The following is a 27961-nucleotide window of genomic DNA, read 5'->3' as shown; positions in this document are numbered from 1 at the left end:
CTGTTTATTAAAAACAAAGGAGCATTACCTCAATCCTCAACATCACCACCCCTTCTTACAACAGCCTCATCCATCCACTCCCAGCCACTAGCTGTTAAAATTTGGGTCATGGTTATCAGGCCAGGAAAAAAAAAAAGGAAAATACATTCAACATAGTAACAACTGGTCTGTAACTGAGATGTAAGCAAAATGTGTCCTCTCTTAAAAGATATTAAAAATGTCAACGTTTGGAACGAGCCTGTTTGAAGATGTCTGTGGTTGTTGGTTCGCGTACAGTCTGCTGCCCATCTTACGACAAATTTACCCAACGCGTGGTCGGATGTCGCAGGTTGGATACAAACACAAAACGGTTCAACTTCGATTTATTCACTCAGTACAACTTTCAATAAGGCAACACAAAATATACATATCTCATATGTCTATATATATATGGTTATACACTATGTTTTATTAACAACATGTAGAAGACCACTGTAATTACTAGCATTCACAAGATCATGGTTACTCAAGTCTGAATTCGTGAAATGGTACAAAAATTTCACAGCCACTATACAGTTGTCAAGTCCCTCAGACTGTATTCGACAAATACGGAGCAGAATCCATTCGCTCGCAGCGGGTCGAGACGGTATCTAACAAAAAGATCACTTTGGATAATACTCAACGGCAGCTAAGGAACCTGTAAGATCTTTAAGAATCAAGTTAGAAAACAAGTATGGTCTGTATGCCTGCAGTGATGACCAACTGAGAAACTCTTCAAGAACTTCCACAATGAGTTTGTTGCTTAGGGTTATTGATGGGTAAAAGGTACCACTCTATTCAGCAGGATAGATGTGGATGGAGGGTGAAGCAGGCATCCGGAATGAGATTAGAACCAAAAATATGCTGGTTGTAAACTACTGCTTCACCCTGGTGGCAATTCAGCTGTAATGTCCTGGAGATCACTGCTCTCCACAGGAGACATACAAAGCACAGGGAAAGGGACACCTCTCAATAGGTTCTTTTTGGATTATCCAGGTGTATAACATGCAGCAGGTGATGTGTGGCAGCTCTCACATAGCCAAATGGTAAAGAGACATTCTTTATGGAACTTCTTCCTGATCCCATTTAGTTATTGTTTAAAGGACAAGGACAGGAACGTCCTTGGCAACACAAAAAACAGATGGTGACACAACATCCCTTATCATAGCAACATCCACAAACGTGTCCTGTGGAGGAAGTGGGATGTCCGTAGACCCAACGTGTTAAAATCACAGGGTCCAGGCCAGACCCCTCAGAGTGCAGATCCTGTAGAGGTACCCAAACTGGGGTATTTGGCACAGGTCACCCCAAAGAAATTCACCTTGTTTGGGGGGGGGATCCTGACTGACAGTCCAGCTGGTTTGTATTTTTCTATACAGACCAATAACTAAAAGCATCACATTTCCTAAACAAGCAATTATGTCAATATTCCTGTTACTGTTATTCTACTGCCTGGAGAAAAAGGCAGTCATCTAAAACAATTTACAATTTAAGCACCGTGCTCTCAGGCCCCTCAATACTAACCATAATTCTCCAAGTAGTGTTTCTGAACTGCAAAAATCTAATCATGTTTAGGTCCCTTCACTCAAAATTCCAACATTTTCAATTCATAGCGTGCACTGAACCGTTTGACTTTATTTTTGAATTACACTTTGAAGCAAAGCGCACAAAAAAATTAATTTGATCATATGCTTTACCAGATATGCTGCTGCCAAGATGGAAGAAAACACCATGGAAGTCCTTCACAGAGTATTTCAGCATGTTGCCACTGCCAACAACTACTTGGTGTCTGTCAACCATAAAGTAGTAGTAGTTTACCTGAAACAAGCGGTCGCAGTTTTTCCAAAGCACTTGGAAGTGGTTGGGTTAGTCCTAGTGTTTCACTTATACTAGTCAGACCGCTCCGGTTGAAAGACTAAGGTTGCTCAGAATAAAACGTCCCTTTTGTTGCTGGGCTGGTTTCACATAATCTTTTACAAAAATAGAATCTATTCTGATTAACAAACGTCAATGAGCATTAGTACAGAAGGAGTGAAAGGGGCTGATACCGAAGGTAAACGCTATAAAAGACCCTAACCCCCTACAGTACTGGTCAACACGAGTGAAACGCTGTTGAGACAACAGCTCTGTTAGATCACCAAGAAAGTCGTGGTTTAGAGTAATTGAAATTTGCACAAAAAAAATACAGATGCTTGAGTTCTCGGTACGGCAGCTGATAAGGCTTTGTAGTGATGGTCACTCGAACTTTGTAGCAAATCTTTTAGAAACACGCAAAAGGGAATGAGTGCATATTATCAAAATGCTTCAATATTTCAGTGGCCCACAGCAGTCCGATTACTTGGTAGTTATCCTTAAGAGGAGTTTAGTTTTAGGGCGGAGTCTTCCCCCACCCATCCCTATCTCATAAGTCCCTCCCCTTCTTCCCGATCCCCTCTGTCCTCCTCAGCCGTAGTTGTAGGTAAAGTTGTAAGTGCTGGGCTCCTTGGGGACTGGGGGCGGGGCATCAGGAATGGCGATGTTCTCCAGGTCCAAGAGGCGGAGCTTCATCTCCATGCTAATTAGTGTGTCGAGGTCACTGCGTGTGAGGTCGCTGTTCATCTCACGGCCCAGCAGCGCGCTGAGCCCATCGATCCACACGCAGTACTGAACAAAAAGGGGGGGGGGGGGGCGCTACTGTGAGCGCTTCAGATCATACTGAACAGTGGTTAATCTGCTTCATCACAGCAGGGGGCTGACTGTACAAGGCACCCAACATTTAAAGTGTTCAAAACGTTAAATATAAATGACTGGCTATGACTGGTCGCAATTACGTGTCAACATCTCACCTCATACTTATTGGGAGCGACAAAGTTGAGGGCCTCGTCGGGGTCGTACAGAATCGAGAAGGCTAGCTCCAAGACTTCCTGCAAAAAAAGGCGGGGGGGGGGGGGGGGGGGAATCAACAACCTTAGCAAGTGAGAAAATCCCAGTTTGCACTTGGAAATGCTGCTACAATCATTAATATTCTTATTATGATCTGACATTTTTCCAAAGCAAAAAGTAGTGTGAGGTTTGTACATGAAGCTACTTACATTGATTTACCCCTTTTAAACAGCAGGGTAATTTTATTGTATCAATTCAGGGAAAGTACTGTGACCAAGGGTACCACAGCAGGAGGCTGGATTTAAACCAGGGGTCTTTGAGTGCAAAGCAACAGCTTTAACTGCTACATCACATAATGGCACATTCACAATTAAAACAAAAGCTGAAGGTACTTTATGAAGCCACCTTGTTCTGCTTCAGGGCGCTCTTCTCCTTCATATGAGGACAGTCCTTCCCCGTCACCACAGACTTTATATCTGACACAGGGACTGTGGAGAGGAGAAACCGGGATCAAGGGTACATCAGCAGGAGGTGGGATCACAACTTCCTGTACCTGATGGCAAAGGCTGGACACACTGTACCATGAGGCTCATCTGAGGAGGTTGGGAGACTCACTCTTGTCACTAAGCATCTCAAAAGGCACTTCGCCTTGAGGGGGATCATCCAGGTCTCCGTAGTGTAGCACCTTGTGGTTAAGGGACAGACGGCAGAACCAGAACTTCTCTGCAGACACAACCAGAATAGGGGGATGGAGAGGAGGAGAAGTCATCAACATTGTGTCAACATTTATTTAAATTTATCTGACACTTTTCCAAAGGGACTTACATTACTTCATTTAGCACCTTTTTCCAAAGCAATTCCAATGAGCTCTATGTAGTGTTACCAGCCCACAGACCTAATTCACCAAGGTGATTTACACTGCTAGACACACTACTTACAATGGGTTACTCATCCATAAATTAGTCAAACACACTAGCTATGTCACTCACACACTATGGGTGACTCAGAATCACTAGTCTACCTGAACAGCATGTCTCTGGACTGTCGGAGGAAATCGGAACACCCAGAAGAAACCCACACAGACACGGGGAGAACATGCAAACTCCACACACACTGAGCCATGATTGAACACATCCTCTTGCATCACTCAGGTGCTGCGAGACAGCAGCGCTATTTGCTTTGCCACCGTGTCATCCAACAACTTACAATGTTAAGCTTCTAACAATGACATACCCATTTGCACATCTGGGTAATTTTTACTATATCAGTTCAGGGTAAGTACCTTGATCAAGGGTAGTACACCAGGAGGTGGGATTTGAACCAGGGACCTTCTGGTGCAAAGCTGTACATGCAACCACTATTCTACCTGCTGCCCATATTAGACAATGAACTGAACTTTGTGCTGAAAGAACTGGGAGGGGTCATTCTGTTGTACATCCCTGGGGGAATGGGTGATGAGATGTGGAGGGGCAGTGGGGGAAACTGGGATCGCACCTTGCCGCCGGCGGTTGCCAACCTTCCGGAAGCAGCTGCCTTCGCAGAGGCGGTTGAGGCGCTGCTGTTTGATCAGCTCCAGGATCTCGGGTTGGATCCGCTCGCGGAGTTCGCTGAGGAACACAGCAGATGGACGTATTGAAATAGGAATAAAATTGAAATTATATCCCTAAACGGATCACCATCTCAGTTTATGAACACTGCTGGGACCAGATGTTTGTTGACAGAGACCACTGAGGGAAAATGCCATTAAAAATAAACTGGGAATTGTATCACTGAAAACATTTAACTCCGCCGAGTTTAACACAAGGATCCAGTGCGTTACCTTGAGCGCCCCGTGGAAACCCTCGGCTAGGAGGCCCTATTACAGAATAAACAGTTGAAACGGACATTTGTTGAGGTGGAGGCAGAGTCACCAAGACTCACATGATTGGCGGTGACTGGAAGTCGTCCTGGCTCATTCTCTCGGACTGCCGCAGCCGCAGGATCTCAGAGTAGCTTAGCGCCCGCAGTTTACTCTTTAGCTGGTCCAGGGAGGTGGGCTTCATGGCCAAGGCCCTGGTGATCTGCTCCCGGACCACCTGCATCACCTGTTTACAGACATCAGGGAGCAAACCCTTCTTTTACCCTGTTTACTGCAATTTCTTCCTTCAGTGCTTTTGCCAGACAGCACACAGGCCATCATCCACACACTCTAAAGTTCACCCATTGTCATCAGTCCAGTTTTAAGTAGCAACTCTGCTGCTGGACAAATTTTTTTTTTTTTTTTACAGAATATAGCATTTTACCCCCAAGGCCTCAACTGCATGCAAAGTGCACTTTTAAAAATGAACCCGATGCCAGTTCTCTGGACATGGATCACACCCTCAGCAGTCAACATCACTAGCGTACATGTGGATAGGCTGTGGATGGGCTGCAGGTGGTCTGAAAAGTAAAGGCCTGCTTTGAAAATAAGCCATTACTGTCTATAACAATGATCATTCTGTTTTCAATAACTGCTTGTCCTGTTCAGAGTTTGGGAGGGTCCAGAGCTTACCCTGGAATCAGTAAGCGCAAGGCTGAGGAGGGCTACCAGCCTGGACAGTACACCAGTCCAATGCAGGGTAGCAACACGCACTCTACTGGCAACTGTGGTCACCTTTTGACTTAAGCTGTATGTCTTTGGACTGTGGGAGGAAACTAGAACACCCCTGAGGAAACCCATGCAAACACAGAGAACATGCAAACTCCATGCAGACTGCGTCGGACCCAAACCTATACTCAAATAGCCCACAACATAAATTAAATTACAGATATGTAGTTAATTATAAAATTCTATTTAGTTCAATTATTTAGTTGACACCATTCTCCAAAGTGATACTAGTAAGCTACTTACACTGATTTACCCATTTATACAGCTGGGTAATATTTACACTACTGGTGTAGGGAAAGTACCTCTATCAAGGGTGCTACAGCGGGAGGTGATTCAAACCTGTTCCTTTAAATGCAACAGGGCAGCTCTAATGGCTACACCCTCTGCTGATCAGAGGAATGCTACCAAGCCTAGGCACCACAAGCAAGGCCTGACCTTGTTGAAGTCCTCTGCTGTGGCCCTCATCTCCTTCCAGGTCTTGTTGAGGAGCTGGATGCAGATGCAGAAGAACTCCTCCCATGCACGGTCGTGCGTGAAGAACATGGGATGGTAGTCGTTGCAACCCTCGTTCGCTGGTCAGAGAAGAAGAGCGAAGGAAAGCTCTTTACTAAGATGTGGAAAATGAGCAGTACTTCATGCCAACAGCAACCCATGTCCAGAGCGATGCAGCAGAAGCTGCCGGGCACCAGTTACCCAGCTGCCCCGATGGGTCCAAAGCCCACCCCACCCCGGCATGAGCCAGCAGATACCCACGCAGCTCTCCCACTTGCAGGATCTCGCAGAGCATGCGAGTCAACTCAATGGCGCACCGGCCGAAGGGGCACTCGTGCTTGTCTTCGCGGCTGCTGTTCTCCAAAACGATCTGGGGATTGGGGACGAAAAGGATGACTTGCCTTGGCACCATCGATAATCACCCAGCGTGTACACCAAAGAGGTTCCCGCTGAAGTAATGAGGATCCCCGGCAGTGCTCACCCTGATGTAGGTGTCCTGGTGTAGCCTGGCCAGGTACAGCATGTTGTCGAGGGCCAGCATCCCCGGCGGTGTCTGCGTGAAGTCCACAGCTGGGTTCACATGGTTCTGCAGGAGAACAGGGATGGCAAGGGCCGCATGCGCTCAGACTGGGACTCTTGTAGTCATCTTTGGTGACTAATGGCTAGTTTCGTATAAGGTGTTAAACTCTTACTTTTCAGATTCAATGTTAACATTTATATTTGCATTATAAATGATACAATTGTAAGGCCAAAGCTGTGAACAAGGGCATGAAAAGGACTTTAACAAAATGTGTTAATAGTAATTAGCGTATAACAGATAATTTACATTTATCCAGCAGATGCTTTTCTCCAAAGAGACTTCCAATGATCTGTATACACCTTATTCCCACACACCTTATTCACCCAGGTGACTTACACTGCTAGATACACTACTTACACTGGGTCACTCATCCATACATCAGTGGAACACATTCTGTCACTCACGGACTACGGGTGAACCTGAACAGCATGTCTTTCGACTGTGGGAAGAAAACGGAGCACCGGGAAGAAACCCACGCAGACACAGGGAGAACATGCGAACTCCACACACGCCGAGCGGGGATCGAACCTACGTCCTCTCGCACCACCCAGGTGCTGTACCCTTTATAAGTAGTGTAACAGTGTAAGTCACCTTGGTGAAAAAGGTGTTTGGGCTGAAAAAACTACACAGAGTTCATTGGAAGTCACGTTGAAGAAAAGCATCTGCTAAATAAATGTAATGTGTGTGCGCGCATGCGCAGTCACTCCTTTCCCCCTTTCGAGAACCCTGAGGGCAGATAGTTTGGAAAGAGGGAACTGGATGGTAAAAGAGTGCAGTGAATGAGACACTGACGGTGAAGCCCAGCATCTTGTAGTCCTTGGTGTACATAGCCTTGCGCTTCTCCGTGCCACCGGGGTCGCTGTCCCCGTCGAAGGCAATCCTCCGCAACTCAAAGATGATGTCCCTCTGCATCTACGGGGACAGAACAGGAATGGGAAATATCAGTGTCTGGCCACAAGCAGGCAGTGTGAGGGGGTACACTGGGTGTGTGAACGGTCCCTGATGCTGAACCCCGGACTGGGACCTATTCTAAGTTTTATGAAAGTGTTTCTGCATAAGTTTCTTTTGAGAACGAAACCATTTAACCATTAAATAATTACAACAAATATTAAATTATAATTAAACAATTACTATATGAAAATACAGATAAGTGGGGTAAAGAATATTCTAGGGGTATTCCATTTTTTTAACTTGTGTATATATACACACACACTTTTGTTTATACATCTATGGTTTTCTTTATACATACACACATTTATATAAATATAAAACTTGACTTTTCTCTATATTTTAATATAATTATATTACTATACAGGTAGAATACTTCTAGAATATTATTTACACACCTGCGCACACGCAGGAGGGAATATTCTATATTCTCAGAGCTGATATCGCCTTGATAGGAATCAACACTATTGAAGTGGTTATGAACAGGACCAAATTTTTAAAAACACTTTAACTCCAATTAAATAAACTTTACAAATACCCAACTCAACACTTGCAAACAAAACTACCACAATACTAACACACAACTCAATATACTCAAAGAACAAAATTATACAAAGCTCAACAAATAATCAACTAAACACCCCAATTAAAACATCTGATACCAATCATGACAACTTTGCTTCAGTGCATCACAATCATCTGGTTATGACCAGGACCAATTAACCCCGCTATGAACAGACCTGATCGCTGGGATCCATCTTGGTCATCATGCGCTCCTCCAGAAGGTTAAAGGTCAGCACCTGCAGCACATACAGCTGGTGTGCCATCTCTGCTTTGATGGGCCGGTTCCCCCGGATAATATGCTACGGGAGGGAGGATGAAGGTCACAGAGTGACATGAGCAACACGCAACTCAAGGTCTGGCATTTATAAACGACAAAGGGCAAAGCAGAACAGCGAACACTCATGTCACCTACACAAAGGTCACTTCCCATTTTAAACCAAAGCAGGCAGATGTCCTGTATTTAATAAGAGCAAATAACTAAAACATACCGAGCTGACATATAACAGGGTCCCACACAATGAGAAACCACTACAGCAGCTTATAACAGACAGCCTTGTTTCTCACAATGGGCTTATTAATCTGTGCATTTTTGCCTGTGATGCAGTCATTCCACATCCACAGGGGCAATTTTATTCTGTCCAACAGTTCGTATGGGACATCCTGGGAGTAGGACAGATACAGACATTTGGTGTCTAAAACCAGAAGGGTTTTTAGTCCCTCAAAGGTGTCAATCTGGCTGTTTTCTGGCTAAATTTGCTGTACAACCTCTATGTTACCATGGAAACAATGACCATTATTGTACATGAAAGGTTCAAATGGAGCTGGCTGGATTCCTCTGTAATACAGTCACTGGACGTAGACATATTCCTTCAAGCAGTTTATGAACACAATTACACTTACTGCCTCCCTGTCATACAGTCTCAGCCAATCACAACCTGTCATTATGGTAAAGCTAATGAAAGTAAAAATTATCCAATTCATTTACTTGACACTTTTCTCCAAAGCAACTCACAATGTTAAGCTATTTATAAATATTTAAATATTTACACAGCTGGGTAGTTTTACTGAAGCAATATTAGAGCAAGTACTTTGCTTAAAGGTGCTGCAGTTGGGATTTGAACCTGCAGCCTTTGGCTCCAAAGGCAGCAGGTCTAACCACTACCACCAACTGCTTTTCTACAAACCAACTTAAACTGTTACATTAACTACAATTATTTACCCATTTATATAGCAAGGTAATTGTTTTACATTTGGTAACACAATGTTTTTTAAAATGCATTTTCTATGAAATGTATGTCGCTTTGGAGAAAAGCACCTGCTAAATGAATAAATGTAATTTTTACTGCATCAGCTCTGGATGAGTACCTCGATCAAGGGTACTACAGCACAAGCAGGAATCAAACCCAGGACCTCTAAGTCCTCATACAAATAAAAATGTAACTACTGACTCAGAAATTTAAATCATATAAACAGCTTTGATAACACAATACTTGTACGCTTCCTTTAATAATGTTTTACATTTATTCATTTAGCAAAAGTTTTTATCCAAAGCCACAAACATCTACAGAAAAATACGAGTGCTTTACATCAACAGAGACTTAGATGCAGACGCATAATTCTAAAACACAGCTAATGTGTTACTTTCCACCACATGAACTAATGTACATCACACAAGTAGCTGTATAAAACTTAATCCGTTATTCAAAAGTTACAATCACAAAGTTACTGAGCTTAAACACAAACATGTTAACTAGCACTTAAGAGATCATGGGAGAAGTGAGTCTGGAAGAGGCGAGTTTGAAGACCGTTCTTAAATGTAGGGAGAGATTCAGCAGTTCTGAGTGGGAGGGGGAGGTCATTCCACCAGAACCAAAAACCTTTTGTGTGTGGGACCACCAAGCAGGCAGAGGTGAAGGAGTGTAGCAGTCTTAATTTTTACTAGCAGTTTTAATTACAAGCCACAATTCCATATGAAGACAATAGAGCTCTATGCTTCAAGGAGAGCGCACCGGTGTGACACAGTGAATTTTATATTTGTTTATATTACAAGCATATGTGAGACAAATTGTCAAAATAATCAAAAACCTAGCATGTAGTTTAGCGATTAGAGCTAATGCTTTTGGACCCACAGGTTGCAGGTTCAATCTCACCTCCAGCTGCGGTACCCTTTAGCAAAGTACTTAGCCTAAATTGCTTCAGTTAAAAAAAAAAATTCACCCAGCTGTATAAATGGTGAAATTGTAAGTCATTTTGGAGAAAAGCATCAGCTAAATGAATAAATGTAAGGATAATGAATGAATGTTAAGAATAAAAATACATTTTATTCTGACATTTTAACTTCAGTGATGTTTTTCATCACGGAAGCAACTTCCCCCATTACAACAGGATAATTTCATGGAACAAACTGGCACCATTGTGTGAGGAACCAGTTCATTGATGACCGCCTCCCCATGCAAAGTAAAGTGAGGAGTAAAACCAACTCACGTTGAGGATGATGGACCTCAGGTGCTTCTGAGCCAGGGTGCTCGCCATTTCCTGCAGAGAAGGAAACGCGCACACACACTTGAAACTGGTGTCCCATGATCACATAGCTGGAGGACAGCAGGCGAGAAAAGGTTCACAACAGGACCCCGTTAGTGTTAGTAGGCAGAGCAGGCCACACAAACATGCCACCCAGAGAAAAACAAGTGTATAATGCCTCGATAGAGAACGGAATTGCCATCTGAGCTCAGGGCCTTGTGCAGGTCACACTACCGCGAACGAACCAGTGGCATTTAGCTGAGTGACAGGAGTTTGGGAGTGTGTACTCACGGTGAGCGGCAGGTCCATCACATTAGTATGCTCCTCCTTGGGGCAGGGCAGGGGGTGGGGTTGTGTTCAGGGGATGCAGGCATGTGAGCAATGGAAACAGAGGCACGGATGAGGGCGCAAGCAGTGGCAGAGCAACACACATGCACCACAAACAGATCTGTGAGTAGGAGTGAAAGGGGAGGAAAGAGTAGCTGAGCGCACAGTTACATAACCCTGTCCGCTGTAAAAACGTATTAAATAACACCAACACACCATGCTAAGCTTAGAAATTACAATGGACAACTACGGTACAAAGTTGTCCCTCGGGAGGAGCCAGCCAGCCCTCTTGGCAACAATCTCTCTCTGATTTTATATTTCCGTTTGAGCTGAGAAAGGAAACCAGAGACGCGGGTGATTAAACGAGAAGCGCGTCGAACCCGGGGATCACGCAGAGAGCTGCGATACACAGAATTCGCCGACGCAGCCTCCGATGTGCGATCTGGCGCTACCGCACAAGCGTTTTGTTATCAGCACTCACTATCAGGACTGTTTATTGGAATTCGGTGTTTAAATAATTGTCTGGGATGCAAGTTAAAGAAAAATACAGAAAGGGGTAGGGAGGAAGAGGGAGAGACTATATGGAGCAAATGGAAAACAGCTATAATACATATTTTGGGAAGACATTAACAACTAAGATAATAAGGACTAAGGCAAATGATTAAATTATTATATTCGTGAATAAATGTAAGCAATGCAGAAAGCCTTAAGATGTTTCCACTCAACTTACTAAAAATACAGCATTAAAAATGTGCCATATCCTGGTTACACAAAACACCTCCACAAAATGAACTTCCATTTCTCCTAAATACTGATATTCAAGAAGCATGAGCAATTAAATCCTGTGGAATCACAACGTATGCAGCAACTGGAGGGGACAGACTTGGCACATAAAGCCAAAAACTTAAAGCATATATAATTCACCTTATAACCCTTTTACGACATGGTGCCATAAGCTTGCTTTATATAAAAAGTAATACTATAGTTCATCTGTGGGCGACTGGGACTCAGGCAACCAGGTATTAATGACCAGGCAGGCCAGTACTTTTCATTTTTAAATTCTGAAAAATGTTTTAAGAAAGAAAACGAATAGAAATTGTTAAAAATGTTAGTGTAACGTTAAGTGTTACCTGCATAAATTAAATATTGCAGATTTTGACTTACGTTTGATTAAAAGTTTCACCATGGCATTGTGATCACTAGCAATATTTTCTGCATCATAACACTGCAGAATTTATTTACTCATTTATAAAACAAATGTCTAATTTGCAATAGAGCATTTTAATAAAATTAAGAATTTTATGTATGCGTAAAAATCACTATTATGTCACATTGATAAAAAAGCTATACGATTGACCAATCACATGACCAGACCCCCCAATTACTCTAGGCATGTGAGGATGAACTGGAAGACAAATTTATCAATATATATTTTATTTTCTCAGAAATAGAGTAAAACACAAAAAATGCACACACACAAAGGCACGCTTTAGCAACAGTAATATTAGTAATATGAAACACAAGATGGGTGACGTAAAGTGCCAGATGATCAGCAAGTATCTGTTGGTATCGACAATCATCCAGTACCGGGACAAAGCATGTAAAGCAGACAAGGTGCAAAGTGAAAAGCACTGAAGATGCAACTGCGCCATAATTAAAAAGAAGAAATAAATTTGCAGGTACAAAGTTCTCCATTATGGTAAGTGTGTGTGAGTGATTGAGTACATGCAAAAACACTAACCTGCCTTCTGTCCTCAGGTGCCTTTAAGAACAGGGCGTTGATGAGTGCGATGGCATACGTCTGGATCTCCTGGTTGGACCTGAATGGAGAGGAGCACATGAACAGCCATTAGAAGTATCTTGCCCGCGAGGTTCCTATTCTTGCCCTGCCCTTTTACCTAGGTTTGGCACTGGGTCACAGCACCACACTTCCTCCTAGAAATTTGGAAAAACACCACCATTGTGCTCTGTGCACATTTTTCTTTTGACCTACAACCTACATATCAAACAAGTCAGGTCACCAAAAAAAATGGCTACACCATCTATGATGGGACCCAACTGCTGTCCTCTAAAGGGCACTACAGTAAAACTGCACACCTGGATGCAGGATCTAAGCATTAGACAGTCATGTGAACTTTGTCGACCAGACGCAGCCCCAGTTCCACATCTCTGCGGTGGTGCACACAAGGGCCTACACGGCGGCGGTGCCCGTGCGCTCGCCGTGCGTGCGTGTGTGCTCACACTTGCAGGTGCGCGATGAGCTGTCCCACGGTGATCTCCTGTGCCACACGCTGGTACAGGCTGTGGCTGTTGAGCACTATGCTCTCCAGGATGGCAAGCGAGCGCTGCAGAATGGACACGTCCACCATGGGCTGGTTCACGTAGCCGGCGATCTGGAGGCAGGCAGACACAAGGACATGTGTGACTGCTGACATCGTGAGTTGAGGAGCCTGTGTGTATACTTCAGACAAGACGCCCAAAAACAAATCAAAAACACAGAACGGCAATAAGGACGAAAGCAGCGAGACAGAACTGAATGGATGGAGATCACTCACTAACCACACGAGCTTCAGCAGCCAATCAGAGGTCAAGAGGAGGCAGAACAGTTATTTACACTCAGGGATAAATCTGCTGCCTGGAAATCACACACTGGGGAGTGCTTAACCTCCCGAACATCTGCGCGCGCGCGCAAACCGCATTATCACAGCAGCAAGATACTCCACCAAACATTGATCCTATGGACATAGCTCGTGTTGAGAGGGCGGGGAGCAGAGTCTGGTCATACGATGAATAAACAGACTTGGATAAAAGCTTCAGATGAATGAATAAATGTAAATGCAGTAAAGAAATATCTGTAGTGCGGATTGTTAATGGGACATAGACACAGAGAAGTTAAGCGTGTTTTAATAATCCCCGTGAAAGCACTCAGTGCTACAGTGAGTCTAGCCATACTTCACTTCTCCATTCTGCTATACCAACAGGTGGCAGAGCAGTTAAGGACATGGACACAAATTGGATGGCAGCAGGAGGAAACACCACTATTCACCTGTTTGATGAATGAGAGAGAGATGAGGTCCCAAGACACGATGCCGTGGTCCATTAGCTCCAGGAAGGCGGTCAGCGTGAAGGCCAGCATCTCGCCGAAGCTGTGGGAGCAGAGATTGGGTAATACACCAACACTCGTTTCCCTTCTGTCTGTACTGGGACATGCACAGGGCCGGCTTCTCCTGCTGCTCCACCCAGTAACAGTAACACTCAGGAGGGTAGGTGTATGTGTGTATGTGAGAGAAAACAGCAAACAGATTGAGCATACACTAGAGTCAGGCCTGCCCATCCTGCAGAAGCTCATCCCCCAAGACTTACTGCGTCCCACTCTCCACCAGCCTTGCTAGGGTCCCAATGCCTTCCATGTTGATGAACTCTGTGGCAAAGGTGGGGTCTGCAGACAGCTTGGCCAGCTCCTTCAGAGCCTCAAGCCGGGCGTCGATGCCGTGGGACTGGATCCTCTCCAGCAGCTGCCTGGCAGCTCGGGTCTGTGGGAGTTTGTAAATGCCATCAAACCACATCTTTCCTGAACTACATCATATTATATTTACATTATTCATTTGTCTGACGCTTTTCTCCATAGTGACTTGCAATATTATGTTACACACAGTTATTTACACAGCTGGGTAATCTTTACTGTGTTGATTCAGGTTAAGCACTTTTATTCAGAGTACTACAGCAGGAGTCTTTTCAGTCCCAGGGTTTTAGCTCTAACCACTACGCCACCTGCTGCCCTTGCAGACATGTAACCGTAAGGTACCAGTTCACGTTTCAGTAGGACCCAAGCAAAGGTACTTAACCCGAACTTCAGCTGTAAAAGCAGTTAGTTGTTAGTAGTAGGAGTGTTAAAGGGCCAAAGAAAGGAATGTGGTAAACAAATAGTAAGAGTAGCATACTGGAGATATGGCCAGCCGGAGGATGGTCCCATTCTTGATTTCTCCTCGGCTCTGAAACACATGCACACGAGAGACATCACCAGCTGCCGTCTTACCACGTGTCGCTCCCACTGATTTCAGGACGATCCCTCACCTGCTCCGTGATGTAGAGCTGTGGGCCATCGGCGTAGCGCAGCGCGAACTGCTCCGAGCCCGACAGGGACCAGCTGGGGAGACGCAACAATTTTTTTTGGGTACAGCCTTCGGTGGAGCATCAGAAAATAGCTCCACACAAGTTTTGCTTAAGCCATGAGTCACACGCATTTCTCGGGAGCAAAGAGGGAGGAATGGCTACGGAGAGGGGGGTTAATTTTCTGCACATTTATGCTCCCTTTTGTTAGATATTTTTAAATCACATCTTCAAAGCCCTCCTTGCAGTTTATTAAATAGTATTTAAATAAATAGTTTAATTAAATACATTTTAATAACTACACAAGCGTGTACACATGTATAGGGTATGGGCTAAAAAAATGTATTTATTAAAGTGTTATCAATGACACCTCTTTATGTTTAGTCCTGCTGCTATTTCCCCCTCTATGCTCATGTAACTCAGATATACTCATACAGACACTCTGGAAATAACTTATATAGTACTGAAGGTATTTTCTTCACACTGTTACGTCATTCTGTTAAAGTGCCTGGACGAGCATTTCAAATCCCTTGCATGTGCAGATGTACTTGGCCAGCAAAGGGTTATCTTTTACCCCAATCTAAATACTGTACACTGTAGCCGATGTGAAATTACCACTGTAAAATGACAGTGGTAGAGGGACTGAGGATGAAGAGATGAAAGGCACAGAAGTGCAGTAGGTGTTCGTGTGAGAGCGTAGTCTGATGTCCACAGAGGAGTGGGAGGTGGGGTGAGAGAGAAGCAAAAAACCGCATGAAAAATAGCGTGGGTACCAGCTACTGTGTGCACCAGAATATTTATTTATTTTGAATAAAATAAAAAAAAAAAAAAAAAAAACAGTAATGTTCTCTCTAATGTACACACACACACACACACACACACACACACACACCAACACAAATTTTTTCATTTATGTTACACGCGTTTATGCGACTTCGTCTTTGGCTCAACTCTCCATCAGAACAATTAATTCTGCCACAAACATAGTGTGTGTTCGCGTCACAACCGGACATAAGAATCGCTATCGGTGGCGCCGAGCTACAAGACTATCACGGTGCCCTCACTACACGTGGCAGGGCACATGGTTGTCATGGAAACCGGGAAGCGTGTTCCAGCGGCCCATGAGCAGAAAGGAACAGGCAGTGTAAGAGAGGGAACAAAAGAGGAAGGAGAAAGCGAAAGGTAGAGACAGACGATGGAGAAAAGGATGCTACAATAATGCTAACAGTGATGAAAAATCATAAGCGCAACAGCAGGCGAAATCTCCAGTCTTCGGCGGCCCGCTTACCCGTCGCACACCTCCCGGATGATGGAGGACAACGGCTTCTTCTGTGGAGGAGAAATGCTAAGAGTCAGACTCATCCAGCAGGAAAGTGGTTTGAAACACGACACCAGCAGGATGGTGAGGAGTTAGAACCCAAAAGAGCACTAGCACTGCCAGCAGGGCGGTGACCTGCTCTGCCACAAATGGGCTACGGGAACGAAGAGAGGCACACGTGAGGACCAGATCGCCACCCACACAACACATTGAAAGCTGACCGAACATTGGAGCATAACACGAGTTTCTGCCTCTCCTTTCACACCCAGAGGAATTTGTATTCCCAACCATAGTCACTATAAGGTTTAATGTCATTTCCCCCCCCCCCCCCCATCTCATCGTTTCAGTACAGCAACATAGACCTGAAAAATTTTGCTTGTGTCAAGTGCAATTTGCCACATGGATTTATAGGTTTGTAACTCATTTTAATACCTTGACAAACTATTCAAGAAATCAGTCAATATAGTTTATTCATTTATCTGACACTTCTCCAAAGAGACATACAGCGTTAAGCTACTTACTTACAGTTTATACTCCCCATTCACTGGTTTAGCCAATTAGCTTTTGAGAATCTAACTTGGCATTTGCTTGCGTGGCCCCCGCTGGTCAACAGTCCGGTCCGGAACTCAAGTTGAGCCTTTGGTGGAGCACGGGCCCCTCACCTGGTCAATCTCGATGAGTTGAGCGTTGGCGCCGGGCCACTCGATGGCCACCTTCACGATGTCCGAAGGTGGGGGCATCACTCCGCCGCTCTTTCCTCACACCACGCTGCTGAGACAGAGAGAGAGACACACACACTGATTCCGTCACACACACGACACACACACAGTGCCGACATAAGAGAAAACAGGTCTTACAAAATGAGGCAGTCTTCTGCCAGCAGATACCTCTCATCACACATGACTGATGACTCAATCTCCATAGTAACAGTGGCTACAAGGCATACGATTTAATAAAGAGGAACAAACCAGACACACGTAACATTTCAGTGAGGCACTCTCAGATCCACCCCCCTTAACCGAACAGCTCCGGGACCTTCCCTCATCCAGAGCCTATGAAGTACACAGGACACCTCCTTCCGCAGGATGGCGTCCTTCCTGACCCCTGGGATTCCACGCCAATTGGCGCAAATTACCTTCACGGTCCAGTAAGGCGGAAGAGGACCTTGAGGGAGTCTCTCCCCCAACATCAGCGGCACTGCAGTCCTTTACCGTGCACTGCCTCCGATGTCAGTCATGCGTCTGGGAGTCAATGCCTGACTACCCAGAAGCCTTCGGCATGGGCTCGTCCATCCACATTCCTTCCTTTCGGCATGCACAACTGCCACTCTACTTCCTCCTGTGAGCAGCAATCTTGGTTCGAGCACCAAGCATCGCTGCTGGACTGTGCTCTCCTCCCGGTTGGTATACCCAGACCCAGGTATACCTGTACCTGGGAAATAACTGGTCAGCAGGGTCCACAGCAGTGACAGCCATCAACTTATAATCAAAGGTTCAAATCCCCCTGCTGTACTATGCTTGGTCATAGTATTTAACTTGAACTGATACAGTAAAAATGACCCTACTGTGTAAAATGGTAAATCACTAAGCAACTTAGTGTACAAATATAACTCTGCTAGTTGCTTTTGACAAAAAAGTTCATCCACACATGACCAGACAGAGCATCATACTATTTTCATATTTTACAAAACATACACACACACTCAGTGTATGTATATACTGTAGTTGAACACAAACAAAATTCAGCTTATTTCAGTATTTCTAATATTATGCTGTTCTATTAGAACATTTTATTCAACAAAACAAAAATTACTGTGATTAAGACTACAAAAAAAAAATCTGTATATAATACAATGGAATTACCAACTCCCTCCAGCCCATTAGTTCAGTTACGCAAGGATAAACTGCAATAACAAACAATAACCAATAGCACACTGAACTGCCAACCACTCTTTGTGCTACTGTGAGGTGTGCCAATGAACCGTGTTTTATTTATCCAACAAATGATTTGTAAACCAACACAAAAAAAACCAAAAACTCCTCATTAATCGATTTTATTATTCAACAGCAGAGCACAATATCAGAAAGTGAGTTCAACAACAACCTGAAATTAGTCATTTTATCTGAACATTTATTATGCATGTTTTCACCTTCAATATTTGCCAATTTAATTTTGGCACATGTGAACCTCTGGCCTTTCCAAAAAACACAAATGCAACAAGGATTAAATTCTCAAAACAATTTTGGCAGTTTGGTGGCACCCCAAATCTGCACTGTCAATCAAAGACAGCAGGCGACCTGATTGGTTCTGTGCAGTGAAATGGGCAGAACTAAAGGCTGGACCCACAGTGTAACAGGCAGCCACCCAGAAGTTTGGTTCCTGAACTTAAGCCCAGACACTCAACTGTGGGCTCTCCGCCCAGGGTTCCGACTGCACTACTTTGGTGTGCATGCGCACACAGAAATGCCAAGCCCTGATCCCATTCCCTTCAGTTACTCTGTTTTACCAAGTTGTTTTCCTGCTCACTCAGCTGGGCTCCAACTGACACCTTTTTCCTCCAAACCTGCAAGTGTTGCTAAAGTCATCACCCTTAAACTTGTTTTCCTGCATGTCACCCTGATCCCCCAAGTTTGGATGGTCATCTTCACTGCTACAAAACATAACCGAGCATCCTTCCAAGAGAACTTAGAATGATCACCCCTAATATAGTATCAGCAACATAAAAATGGGATCAGCCCCTACAGTCCAGTAGAACTCCGCCACCTCTGGCCCCTTGGTGGGGCAGCATAACAAGTCTGTAGGCTCTTAATTTTGGCCATAGAATAGAGGGGAAAAAAAATCCCTGTGTCCCTCAAACCTGTTAAATACCTCCCACATCGAAAAAGGGTCTTGCACCGATCTCTCTAAGAGCCAATTCTCTCTTAAAGTGTGAAATGTGTACACAGCTAACACTGATTTATACAATAGGGTAATTTTTACTGTATTGTACTCATTTTCTCCAAAACTGCTTCACGAAGCTGCTTACAATGATTTATATACGTAGGTATTTCTACCATATCAATTCAGGGTAAGTACCTTGATTATGAGAACTACCAGCAGGAAGTGCGATTCAAAACTGAGTATTTGATTGTAAGGGAGCTGCTCTTACCACTACGCCACCAGCTGCCCATTTGCCAGAAGTAGCTCCCCTGAGACGATTGGCACTGGGAACATGGCAAGGCTGTGCTGGTAGCTGTGGACATTTTCCAGGTCCCATACAGTCAATGGCACTTAGTGGGGTCCAGGGGGAGGAGACGCAGACCCAAAGAAGCAGGTTTGTTCAGGAAGAATGCCTGCCCCCCCTTCACCCCTTCTAAATGAACAATGGCTGGAAGGAGGCCAAATGGCATGAAAAAACAGGCACGCTCCCAGAATTCTCGTCTCTGGTGCTGCGGTCTGGCAGCAGTTGCCATCGATGAGGCGCGACGTTTTGGAGAGCGACTCCTGTCTCCCAGCCTTCCTGGCCCGCACCTCGGCCACAGTCCCATTCCAGCTGGAAACACTCCCTGCAAAGCCTGTTTGGGCCCCCGGTCATAGCGCTGTAAATTGTGCTGGCGATGGTTTTAAAGAGGGGGGGGGGGGGGGGGGGGGAATTGTACTGAAAAATTCAGAATGAGAGCAGTGCGCCCAGTGGAACGAGACACTCGTTTAACCTTTTTGCACATGGCACTTCGATACCTTGTGAAAATTTCACCATCTGTGACACCTGACAGACGCTTAAGTTACATTAAAAATTTGAACGGTGCGTCTGCAGAGACTGTGCTTTCAAGTGTGCAAGACACACAAGGCCGCTAACGCAAAGATGCAAATTTCATTTTAGGAATCAAGTCCATGTTGAACACATGTGAGAGGGAGCAAGGGGATGTATCTCTGACCCCTGCGTGAAAAGAAATCACTCTAGAGCCTTCTCCACTCCCACGCAGCATTGCGTTCACACACCGGACCCATGTAAACAAAAAACGGTTGTCTAGGCAACCGCACTCGGACACGTTCACACAGCTAGAACATGCCAGAACGACCATCCACATGTGATTAACGTAAACAACCCTCTACGATGCATTGCAGTTTCACACAGTCGCTAATGTAAACAAGCCATTTTTTTTTTCCCCATCTCCCCCAACAATAAATAAAATGTTGTAGAAACATTTGTGCTGAAGAGTGCCGCAGTTGCGTGGTTTAGTCCAAAGCTGCACACACATATCTGTGAGAACACACAGTCAAGGGTGGGGGGCTTCCTTCAGACATAGAGAGTTAACATCGTTTCACTCTGCCCAGCGGAGAGCCCTCATCATCCAAAAGGCCCCTTTCAGGAAGCAGTGCGCCAATGACTCGCTCAACTGCCCGGCAATACTGCTACCATCTTACAGGGCACCGCAAGATGCTGAAGAAGAGATCAGACAGAGGATTTAGACCAACATTACCAATGCTGTTTCAACTCCATCAGCCAACACCCCGAGGAAGAATGACGTAGTGACCCCAAGACAGAGCCCCCTTTCTTCCAGTCAGCGTGAGGACAACGGCAAACTAAGCATGAATCACAGCTGCCTCTTAACCCACAATATACGAAGGTCAAAGAGGAACACGGCAAACATCTTTGAAGGGTTAAGGAGAAAAATGTGGGAATAATTACATTGGAGGAATTAGCAGAAACTTCAACAGCCTTTACCCAGACACGAGTCTCCTGAGCTCAACCACACCCTACATCCGCTCAGGGTTTAGAGTGAGGGTGGGGTGGAGAATCCGGGCCAGCATCCGAGAGGAATACAGAAGGAATGAGTGTGAGAGAGGAGACGAGAAAGGAAGGTAGGAGCACCTTCCAGACACTGCATTCCTACACACAACACACATGTACTGCACCTTCAAACTGCTGCCTCGGACTCTGGGCTCTGACCTCAAAAGGACAGGCAAGGGGCTTCTGACAAGCGTGATGGGAAGGAGTCACATGATGAAAGTCAGGCCAATAAAAAGGCGAGAACTAAAAGCAGATGGTGGGAGTGCAACTGTGAGAGGAGCTATTGAGCGAGAGGCCTGCTGCTGTCAGCAAACAAAGACCTCGCAGTCTCAACATCCGCCCAAAAATAGAGGGGGAAAAGAGAGAAAGCTGGCATGGGAGAACCTCTGCTGGCTCTCCTCATCACCATGAGCAATGCCACAAAGGAGATCTGATATATTCACAGGCACTGCAGGGGGCTGCTCACCAAAGACATTAACAACTCGGACAGGAAAGCGGTAAATTCTGAACTCCACAAAGCCAAACTCAGTCGCAATTGAAAACGTCCCGTCGGGCAGCTTCTGGGTCCATAAGGCACAGAATTTTCTTTATTTGCACCATTTACTGCAAAATTAAATAACTTTAAGTGTGAACGTGCAAAGCCCTGTATTCTTGGGTTTCCTAATCGGAGTGTGCTTCCGTTTGGCCTCTGTTCAGAACAACTCCAGTTAACACAGTAAGAAATTATCCAAATGCTTAACATGTTCACACACTTCATAGAACATTCAGAAGCAACATTCAGTATTAACATGCAGGAAAATGGCTGCCATCTTAGAATATAATTTGTAAAGTAAAATAAATAAACCCCAAAGTACCAATATTATGGACATGACAATCAAAAAATTTGATTTTTACATTTTCAAAGCATAAAAACAAGTGATTCACTAAATCGCATTCCCTAAATTCAAAAATGAAACCTAAAATGTTTTACTGCCTAGTTTTGTCTGTTACAAAATTTTGAACAAAAAAATTTCTAGTAAAAATACCATTTAATGTATTACCTATAAATGCTAAAGGCATATAAACATGTCCTTTTAACAACTCAAATATGCAGAAGATTAAATTATAGCATTTTTAACATTTTTCTGTTTAAACATGCAATATATGAAAATGAAGTGTGTCAAATTTTTAAAAACCTTTTGGTTTGCAATTGGATTCTGGGACTTTCTAAGAGACACCAGCAACAGACTGCTGACCATCTTCCCATTTATCTTTTCTCAATGACAGAGACACATCCCATCAGGATATTTCTATGTTCATCACTCTGAGAAAAAAAAAGGAAAGAAGCAAAAATCCAAACAGCAGAGTAAAAACTGTGTCTTAAGTTATATATTGTACCTCGTAGCTTTATATGTTGCAAGACGTGTTGACAAGTTCGCAATTATTATCATCCCTTATAACAACCATAAGACAAACCCCCTCACTCAATTTGAGTATAAGAGGAAAAACTTCAGGCAAAATCGTTTTAGCAATAAGAGCATCTGATTCCGCAAGAACCACATATGTTTATGTCGTGGCGAAACGGTGTTGCAGTGTAATTAAGAGATTAATCTGGCACAGACGCTGGAGCAGCAGGCCGTATGGAGAGAGTCACTCGGCATCCCTGGATTAAGAGGTTTTGCTCTAACCTGACAGCCGAGCGCCGGATGGGAACCGATGGCCAGGTCCCGGGTTCGTCTCTCACTCGGGCGCCGCTCACACCATCGCAGCAACGGCTCTGAGGAGGGAAAACAGAAAACGCCGGACATCAGTCACAACACGATGCATCGGCACTCGACGGATTCTCACTGCTTCCCACCACATCCTCACAAAGTCCACCAGGCAAAACCAACCACAAACCGCACAAACCCACAATTCATGCTCTCAGTTCAGCAATACACAGCAGAGTCTAGCATTTTGTGCTCACTGGGCGAAAATAAAAAGCCATTTAGACAGCCTGCAATTTCACGGATTTCCCCACTTAAACACATTTATGCAGCTGAATACATTTCCTGGAGCAACTCCAGAGCACGACCGCTCGAGGGCACGACCGCTTTCCGAGAACTAAACCAGCATCTCTGAGGTCTCCGGACAGATCCCTAACCACCTGCTGATAACATTTATAATGCAAAAGAAGCATTGCAAAGGCTAAATGTAAGCGAGCAAAATTCTACTCATAGCGAGCGCTCTCACGGTTCTCGCGCAATGGAAGGCACGGGAAAATTATTTTGCAAGAGCAGACATCTTTGGCACTTGCAGAGTTGGAGAAGAAGGGTAACATCTGGGAAGCAGTGCTGCGAATAAATATTTATTCCAATCCATCAGAAGCGGTTTACTGGTTTACCATTACCTTTATCCACACAAGTTACGTTGAAAACATGCAAGCTTCCTGTATCCTGAGCGGGATTCAAACCTATGCCCAAATGTATAGCTCAGGTGAGGCGCAGACACTGGGGGGGGGGGGGGGGAATGCATAATTTTTTTTTTTTTTTTTTTTTAAAAAGTAAAATACCACCTTCAAAAGCATAGACACTGTCCAAAACCGCTTGTCCCAAGCAGGGTCGTGGCAAGCCCTGGCAACACAGGGTGCAGGGCTGGAGAGGGAGGGGACGCACCCGGGACAGGACGCCAGTCTGTCGCAAGGCACCCCAAGCAGGACTCAAAACCCAGACCCACCAGAAAGCAGGACCCGGCCAAGCCTGCTGCACCAGCGCACCCTCCCCAAAAGCAGATGGAGTAACTGAAAATTTAAATTTCAGCATTTTGAAGTTTAAACCTGTCACGTATCCTGCAGTGACATGCCACCCTCATGTTGGAGAGCGCGAAGCCAGAGCCTAACCAGAACCGCTGCCATCGGGCTCTGGGCCGAGCACTCCAGCGTGGGCATCCGGGATCAAAGGCTCCAACGTGGACCCGGTTACTCCAGCAACCGCTGACCTACCTACGCTGCAAACGTGGCGCCACACGCTGGGCGCCGGCAGCGACAGCGGCTGTCCTGCTCTGGAGAGCCAACGGGCCGCAAGCAAGAGAACAGTAAACCAGTCCCAGGGTTCTTCTGGGCTCGTTCCCCCCCCCCCACGGGTCACAGCTGAGGTCAGGACCACTTCCACAGTTCTCTCCCTTCCAGAAAGAGATAAACACACACTGTGCTGCCGAGCAATAGACGTGCTCCTTAACTCTATTTTCAACAAGCCACAGACAAAATGCCTGGGAAAGGGCACAACCGCAGCACCCCAGTCCAGCAGGGCCCTCAAGTTCATTACTCACATGACTAAATCTCTGTCTGGTACCCATCAGCAGAGACAGAGATCTCACGTTACTATTTTCTACCATAAAAATGATGCCTCACCAATAAATTCTAATTTCACACATTATTCCAACACACTACTGAGCACCAGGTAACAGTTAAGGATACATATTTTTAACCAGAAAGTTGCTGGATCAAATCCCATGCCCTGCTCATCACGGTACTTACCATGAATCACTCTGGTAAAAGAAACGGGGCAAATCCCTTTAAATCAAAGTGGCACATGAAATGAATGTAAATGATAATGATCGAGCGCTGAACCCATAGTGTCACATCTGCTAAATGTGCAGCATCGACATTTTGACGGCTCCAACACACAGGTATCCATCCAATCGCACGCGCGCACTGTTTCCACAAAATGTCCACAATGTGACACACAACGAGCCGCGGCTACTGATCCAGGATCAGATCCAGCGCCACCGGCGCGCAGGCAGCCCCCTATTGCTGCCGACCCGCACCGACCCCAGGTCAGTTACTGAAGGTCACGGAGGCTGACTGGTGCCGGGCTGGGATTACATAACAGCGCGGGATGGGGGGGGGTGCGAACCCAACCAGTACTGGAGACAGGGGACTTTTACAGGGACGCAACAGTGAAGGAGGACCGTCACCACGCACTGAGTCATCCCGCGCGCACACACACACAGGAGACAATGCACCTTGTCAGCCGATTGCACATACATGCAAGACACACACACACACACACACACACACACACACACACACACACACACACCGCCGGCGACTAACTGGACTCACTGGAAACATCGTGACAAAACAAAAGGAGTGTGACTGTGGCATTTGGAAGACGCGCCCCCCCCCCGAATGCAACATGTCCCTCTGGACGAAGCGGGCTCGCGAGCCTGCAGTTTTGATCGCCTCAGCTCACGACGATACCGCCACTCTCTGACTGAATCATCACCCGCAGCGTCAAACGAGCGACACGCACGCGGCTTTCAGTCCGTGAAAGCGCAAACCACAGAGACGCGCGAAACGTGAGCCTCTCTCCACTCACCGACTCGGAGGAAAACACCCAGTTTCCGCAGCGCGAGCCGCACGTATTTCGTCTCGGCTCCCAAGCCGACTCACCTCCGGTTGCAGCGCAACGCGCGCACGTCGGACAGACCTTCTCTGAGTCGCGCGGTGCGTCGGCGTCTGAGTTCGGCGCGAGACGGCGGGGCCCCGCTCAGGCCACGCCCCTAAAGCGGGGCTTTTGACGACCCGCGTAAAGCAATTGGTGGAGAAGGGACGCAATTACTCATACGTCACCGCCTACACAGCCAGACTCAATAAGTTCTTATAATTATTATAAACATTATCATTATTATTACGAAGAGTCTGTTCTGTGCAGGATTCTTTCTGTTCATTAAAATCCCTTAATATAAGTTATGGAGATGCACGGTGTACAGGTTGGCGCTTCTTTCATTGTGTTTTAGTCCACCTCTCCAATAAATTTATTATGCGACATTGTCATTGATTGAATTGTTCTATCTGGTGTTGAACCCTAAAAATGCATTTAAATGTTTCTTCTCTTAAATTGTTTTGCCTACATCGTAACATAGACGAATCAGCCAATGAAGAGCACGATGAGGGAGGGAGAGTGCTGAGTGGATGCAAACCGAAATTCATGAAGAACATCGCAGTAATCGGATTATGCCTCAACAGAATATCACGATAAACTGGAAGATGCCTGAAGAAAACCGTGGTAAATTAGTCCATGCATGAACAAAAAAATCATAGTACACTGGTCTACATATGAACAAAACCACGAGACACTTGTCGACACTTAAAAGCATGGTAAATTAGGTAAAACTGGGAAACGGTTCAATGTGTGAATGAATACACTGTAAAATGATGGATGCAGGAGGAAGAACAGTGTTGGCCTGTGTGTGGTGACAGCGATGACAACAGGAGTTTACAGAGAATGAGGCCGATGCGTTAGGATGGGATCTCCTCGCTCGGCTGAGGGACGATTCTTCCATCCGCTCTGGGATTATTTAAAGTTGTCTTATTAGCCAACACGGGATAACAGTCAGTACGGTAATCCGGCCGAAACAAGACAAAGCCCTGGATTAGGGATCAACCTCTGAGAGTGTGAAAGCGGGTTTCAGTTTAACTAAGGCTGAGCAAGTGGTAAAAAATAGGCAACAACTTGAAAAGAGTTCCAGAAGCTGATTAAAAGCAAGTGAAGTCTCCAGAATGGCATCCAGCTCCAAAGTGCCACGAAACGACACGGATCGGTCTGTCTGGTCAATCTTTCGGCCTGCTGCAACAAGCTGGGAGTTTTGGGGCTGATCATTTTCGCGCAACTGTGTACAAGTGGTGTTTGCAGGAAGATGGCGAACCCTACCTCACGCCCTCTGCTTCTAGGATAGGCTCCGAACCTCCGCATCATGCAATGGTACCAGATGGCAGGAGGGATCACTCAACTGAGATGAACACCGATGATCTACAGGAGTTTTAAACCCTGAGCACCAACTGCTATTTGGAATACACCAACGCCCAGGGTGACATACAAAGTCAAGAAACTCACTGGCTCTTACAGGAGATCAAATGGAGCAACTGCATGATATCAGTCTAGGGTGTAGTACAGCACTGTTGTTTTAACACAATCCGACTTAAGAATAGAGGGAGACACTCCTTGGGTGAAATCCGTTGAATCCTGAACAGAGCTGAGGAGCAACATTCCCAAACCACCACGTGCACAGATGGGTCTTTAAAAGGTACCTTAAAGCCAGGAGACTCGGAGGAGATGCGATGTTGCGAGGAGGATTCTTTCACAGCTCAGCAGCTAATAGAGGGAATGAGAGATCCTCTCCAGCACTCCTTAAAACAGGAGCAATAGAGAGCAGGCAGCCAAAGGTAGAGCAGGCGTGTAAAAGGTAGGATGGTACGAAAGACTGGAGGTAGTGAGGAACAGTCATCTAGGGAACTGCAGGTCAGTTACAACAGTTTGATGCTTTTTTTTATATATACACGATGGCATATGCTGTGTTCTGACTCCTCAGCAAAGCAGGCAGATGCCACCACAAAATTATACAGGTTCTTATAGTTTCCGCTGTTTTATCTTATAGAACGAAGACAACGTCTCTGAACTTGAACATCCATTCCATCCATTTTCAATAAATGCTTGTAGTTATCAGGGCTACAGCGATCCAGAGCTTATTCTGGAAGCATACAGCATAAACCCTTGGGGGGGTATACCCTGGATGGGCCACCAGTTCTAAAGAACAGAAATTTCCTAAATTATGAAAAACTTACAAAATCCCTGCTTGCTCATAACATCTATATATAAATAGTGTATTTAAAAGATTTTAAAAAATGACCTTTGCTTATTTAAACATAAATGAAGATTGTGTATAATGTTGGATAGATTTCATAGCTTAACAGTGAAGGAAAAACTCAGACCTCAGGGGGCCAGTACTGTTCACAGGGTAAAGCATCACCCAATGTGCCAGGATGCAAGACTGATGCAACTGACACAAAATAAGCAATGCACAATA

General features: G+C 45.2%; 1 protein-coding gene across 9 annotated transcripts; it reads right to left on the bottom strand.

Annotated features, from left to right (window-relative positions):
• Nucleotides 1-344: 344 nt before the first annotated feature.
• On the bottom strand, nucleotides 345-25630 carry elmo2 (engulfment and cell motility 2). 9 transcript variants are annotated; one of them, XM_029248733.1, is made up of 24 exons: nucleotides 25548-25630; nucleotides 22804-22892; nucleotides 17501-17796; nucleotides 17028-17136; nucleotides 16336-16376; nucleotides 15012-15084; nucleotides 14879-14929; nucleotides 14301-14470; nucleotides 13984-14083; nucleotides 13179-13330; nucleotides 12679-12757; nucleotides 10902-10937; nucleotides 10575-10625; nucleotides 8267-8389; nucleotides 7371-7490; nucleotides 6480-6584; nucleotides 6260-6368; nucleotides 5942-6078; nucleotides 4801-4964; nucleotides 4375-4487; nucleotides 3496-3603; nucleotides 3286-3368; nucleotides 2844-2921; nucleotides 345-2661 (listed from the first exon to the last, which is right to left on the bottom strand). In XM_029248733.1, exons 4-24 carry the CDS (start codon nucleotides 17103-17105, stop codon nucleotides 2461-2463), a joined length of 2172 nt encoding a protein of 723 aa, XP_029104566.1. In that variant the 5' UTR covers nucleotides 17106-17136; nucleotides 17501-17796; nucleotides 22804-22892; nucleotides 25548-25630; the 3' UTR covers nucleotides 345-2460. The 9 variants fall into 9 exon arrangements, with proteins under 9 accessions (XP_029104566.1, XP_029104564.1, XP_029104569.1 ...); XM_029248731.1 differs by lacking the exon at nucleotides 17501-17796; XM_029248736.1 differs by lacking the exon at nucleotides 17501-17796 and having other exon boundaries at nucleotides 13185-13330.
• Nucleotides 25631-27961: the final 2331 nt, after the last annotated feature.

The sequence above is a fragment of the Scleropages formosus genome, chromosome 24, assembly GCF_900964775.1.
Source record: "Scleropages formosus chromosome 24, fSclFor1.1, whole genome shotgun sequence".
Taxonomy (NCBI): domain Eukaryota; kingdom Metazoa; phylum Chordata; class Actinopteri; order Osteoglossiformes; family Osteoglossidae; genus Scleropages; species Scleropages formosus.
The sequence above is the reverse complement of the archived record's forward strand: the minus strand, read 5'-3'. Positions and strand labels throughout refer to the sequence as shown.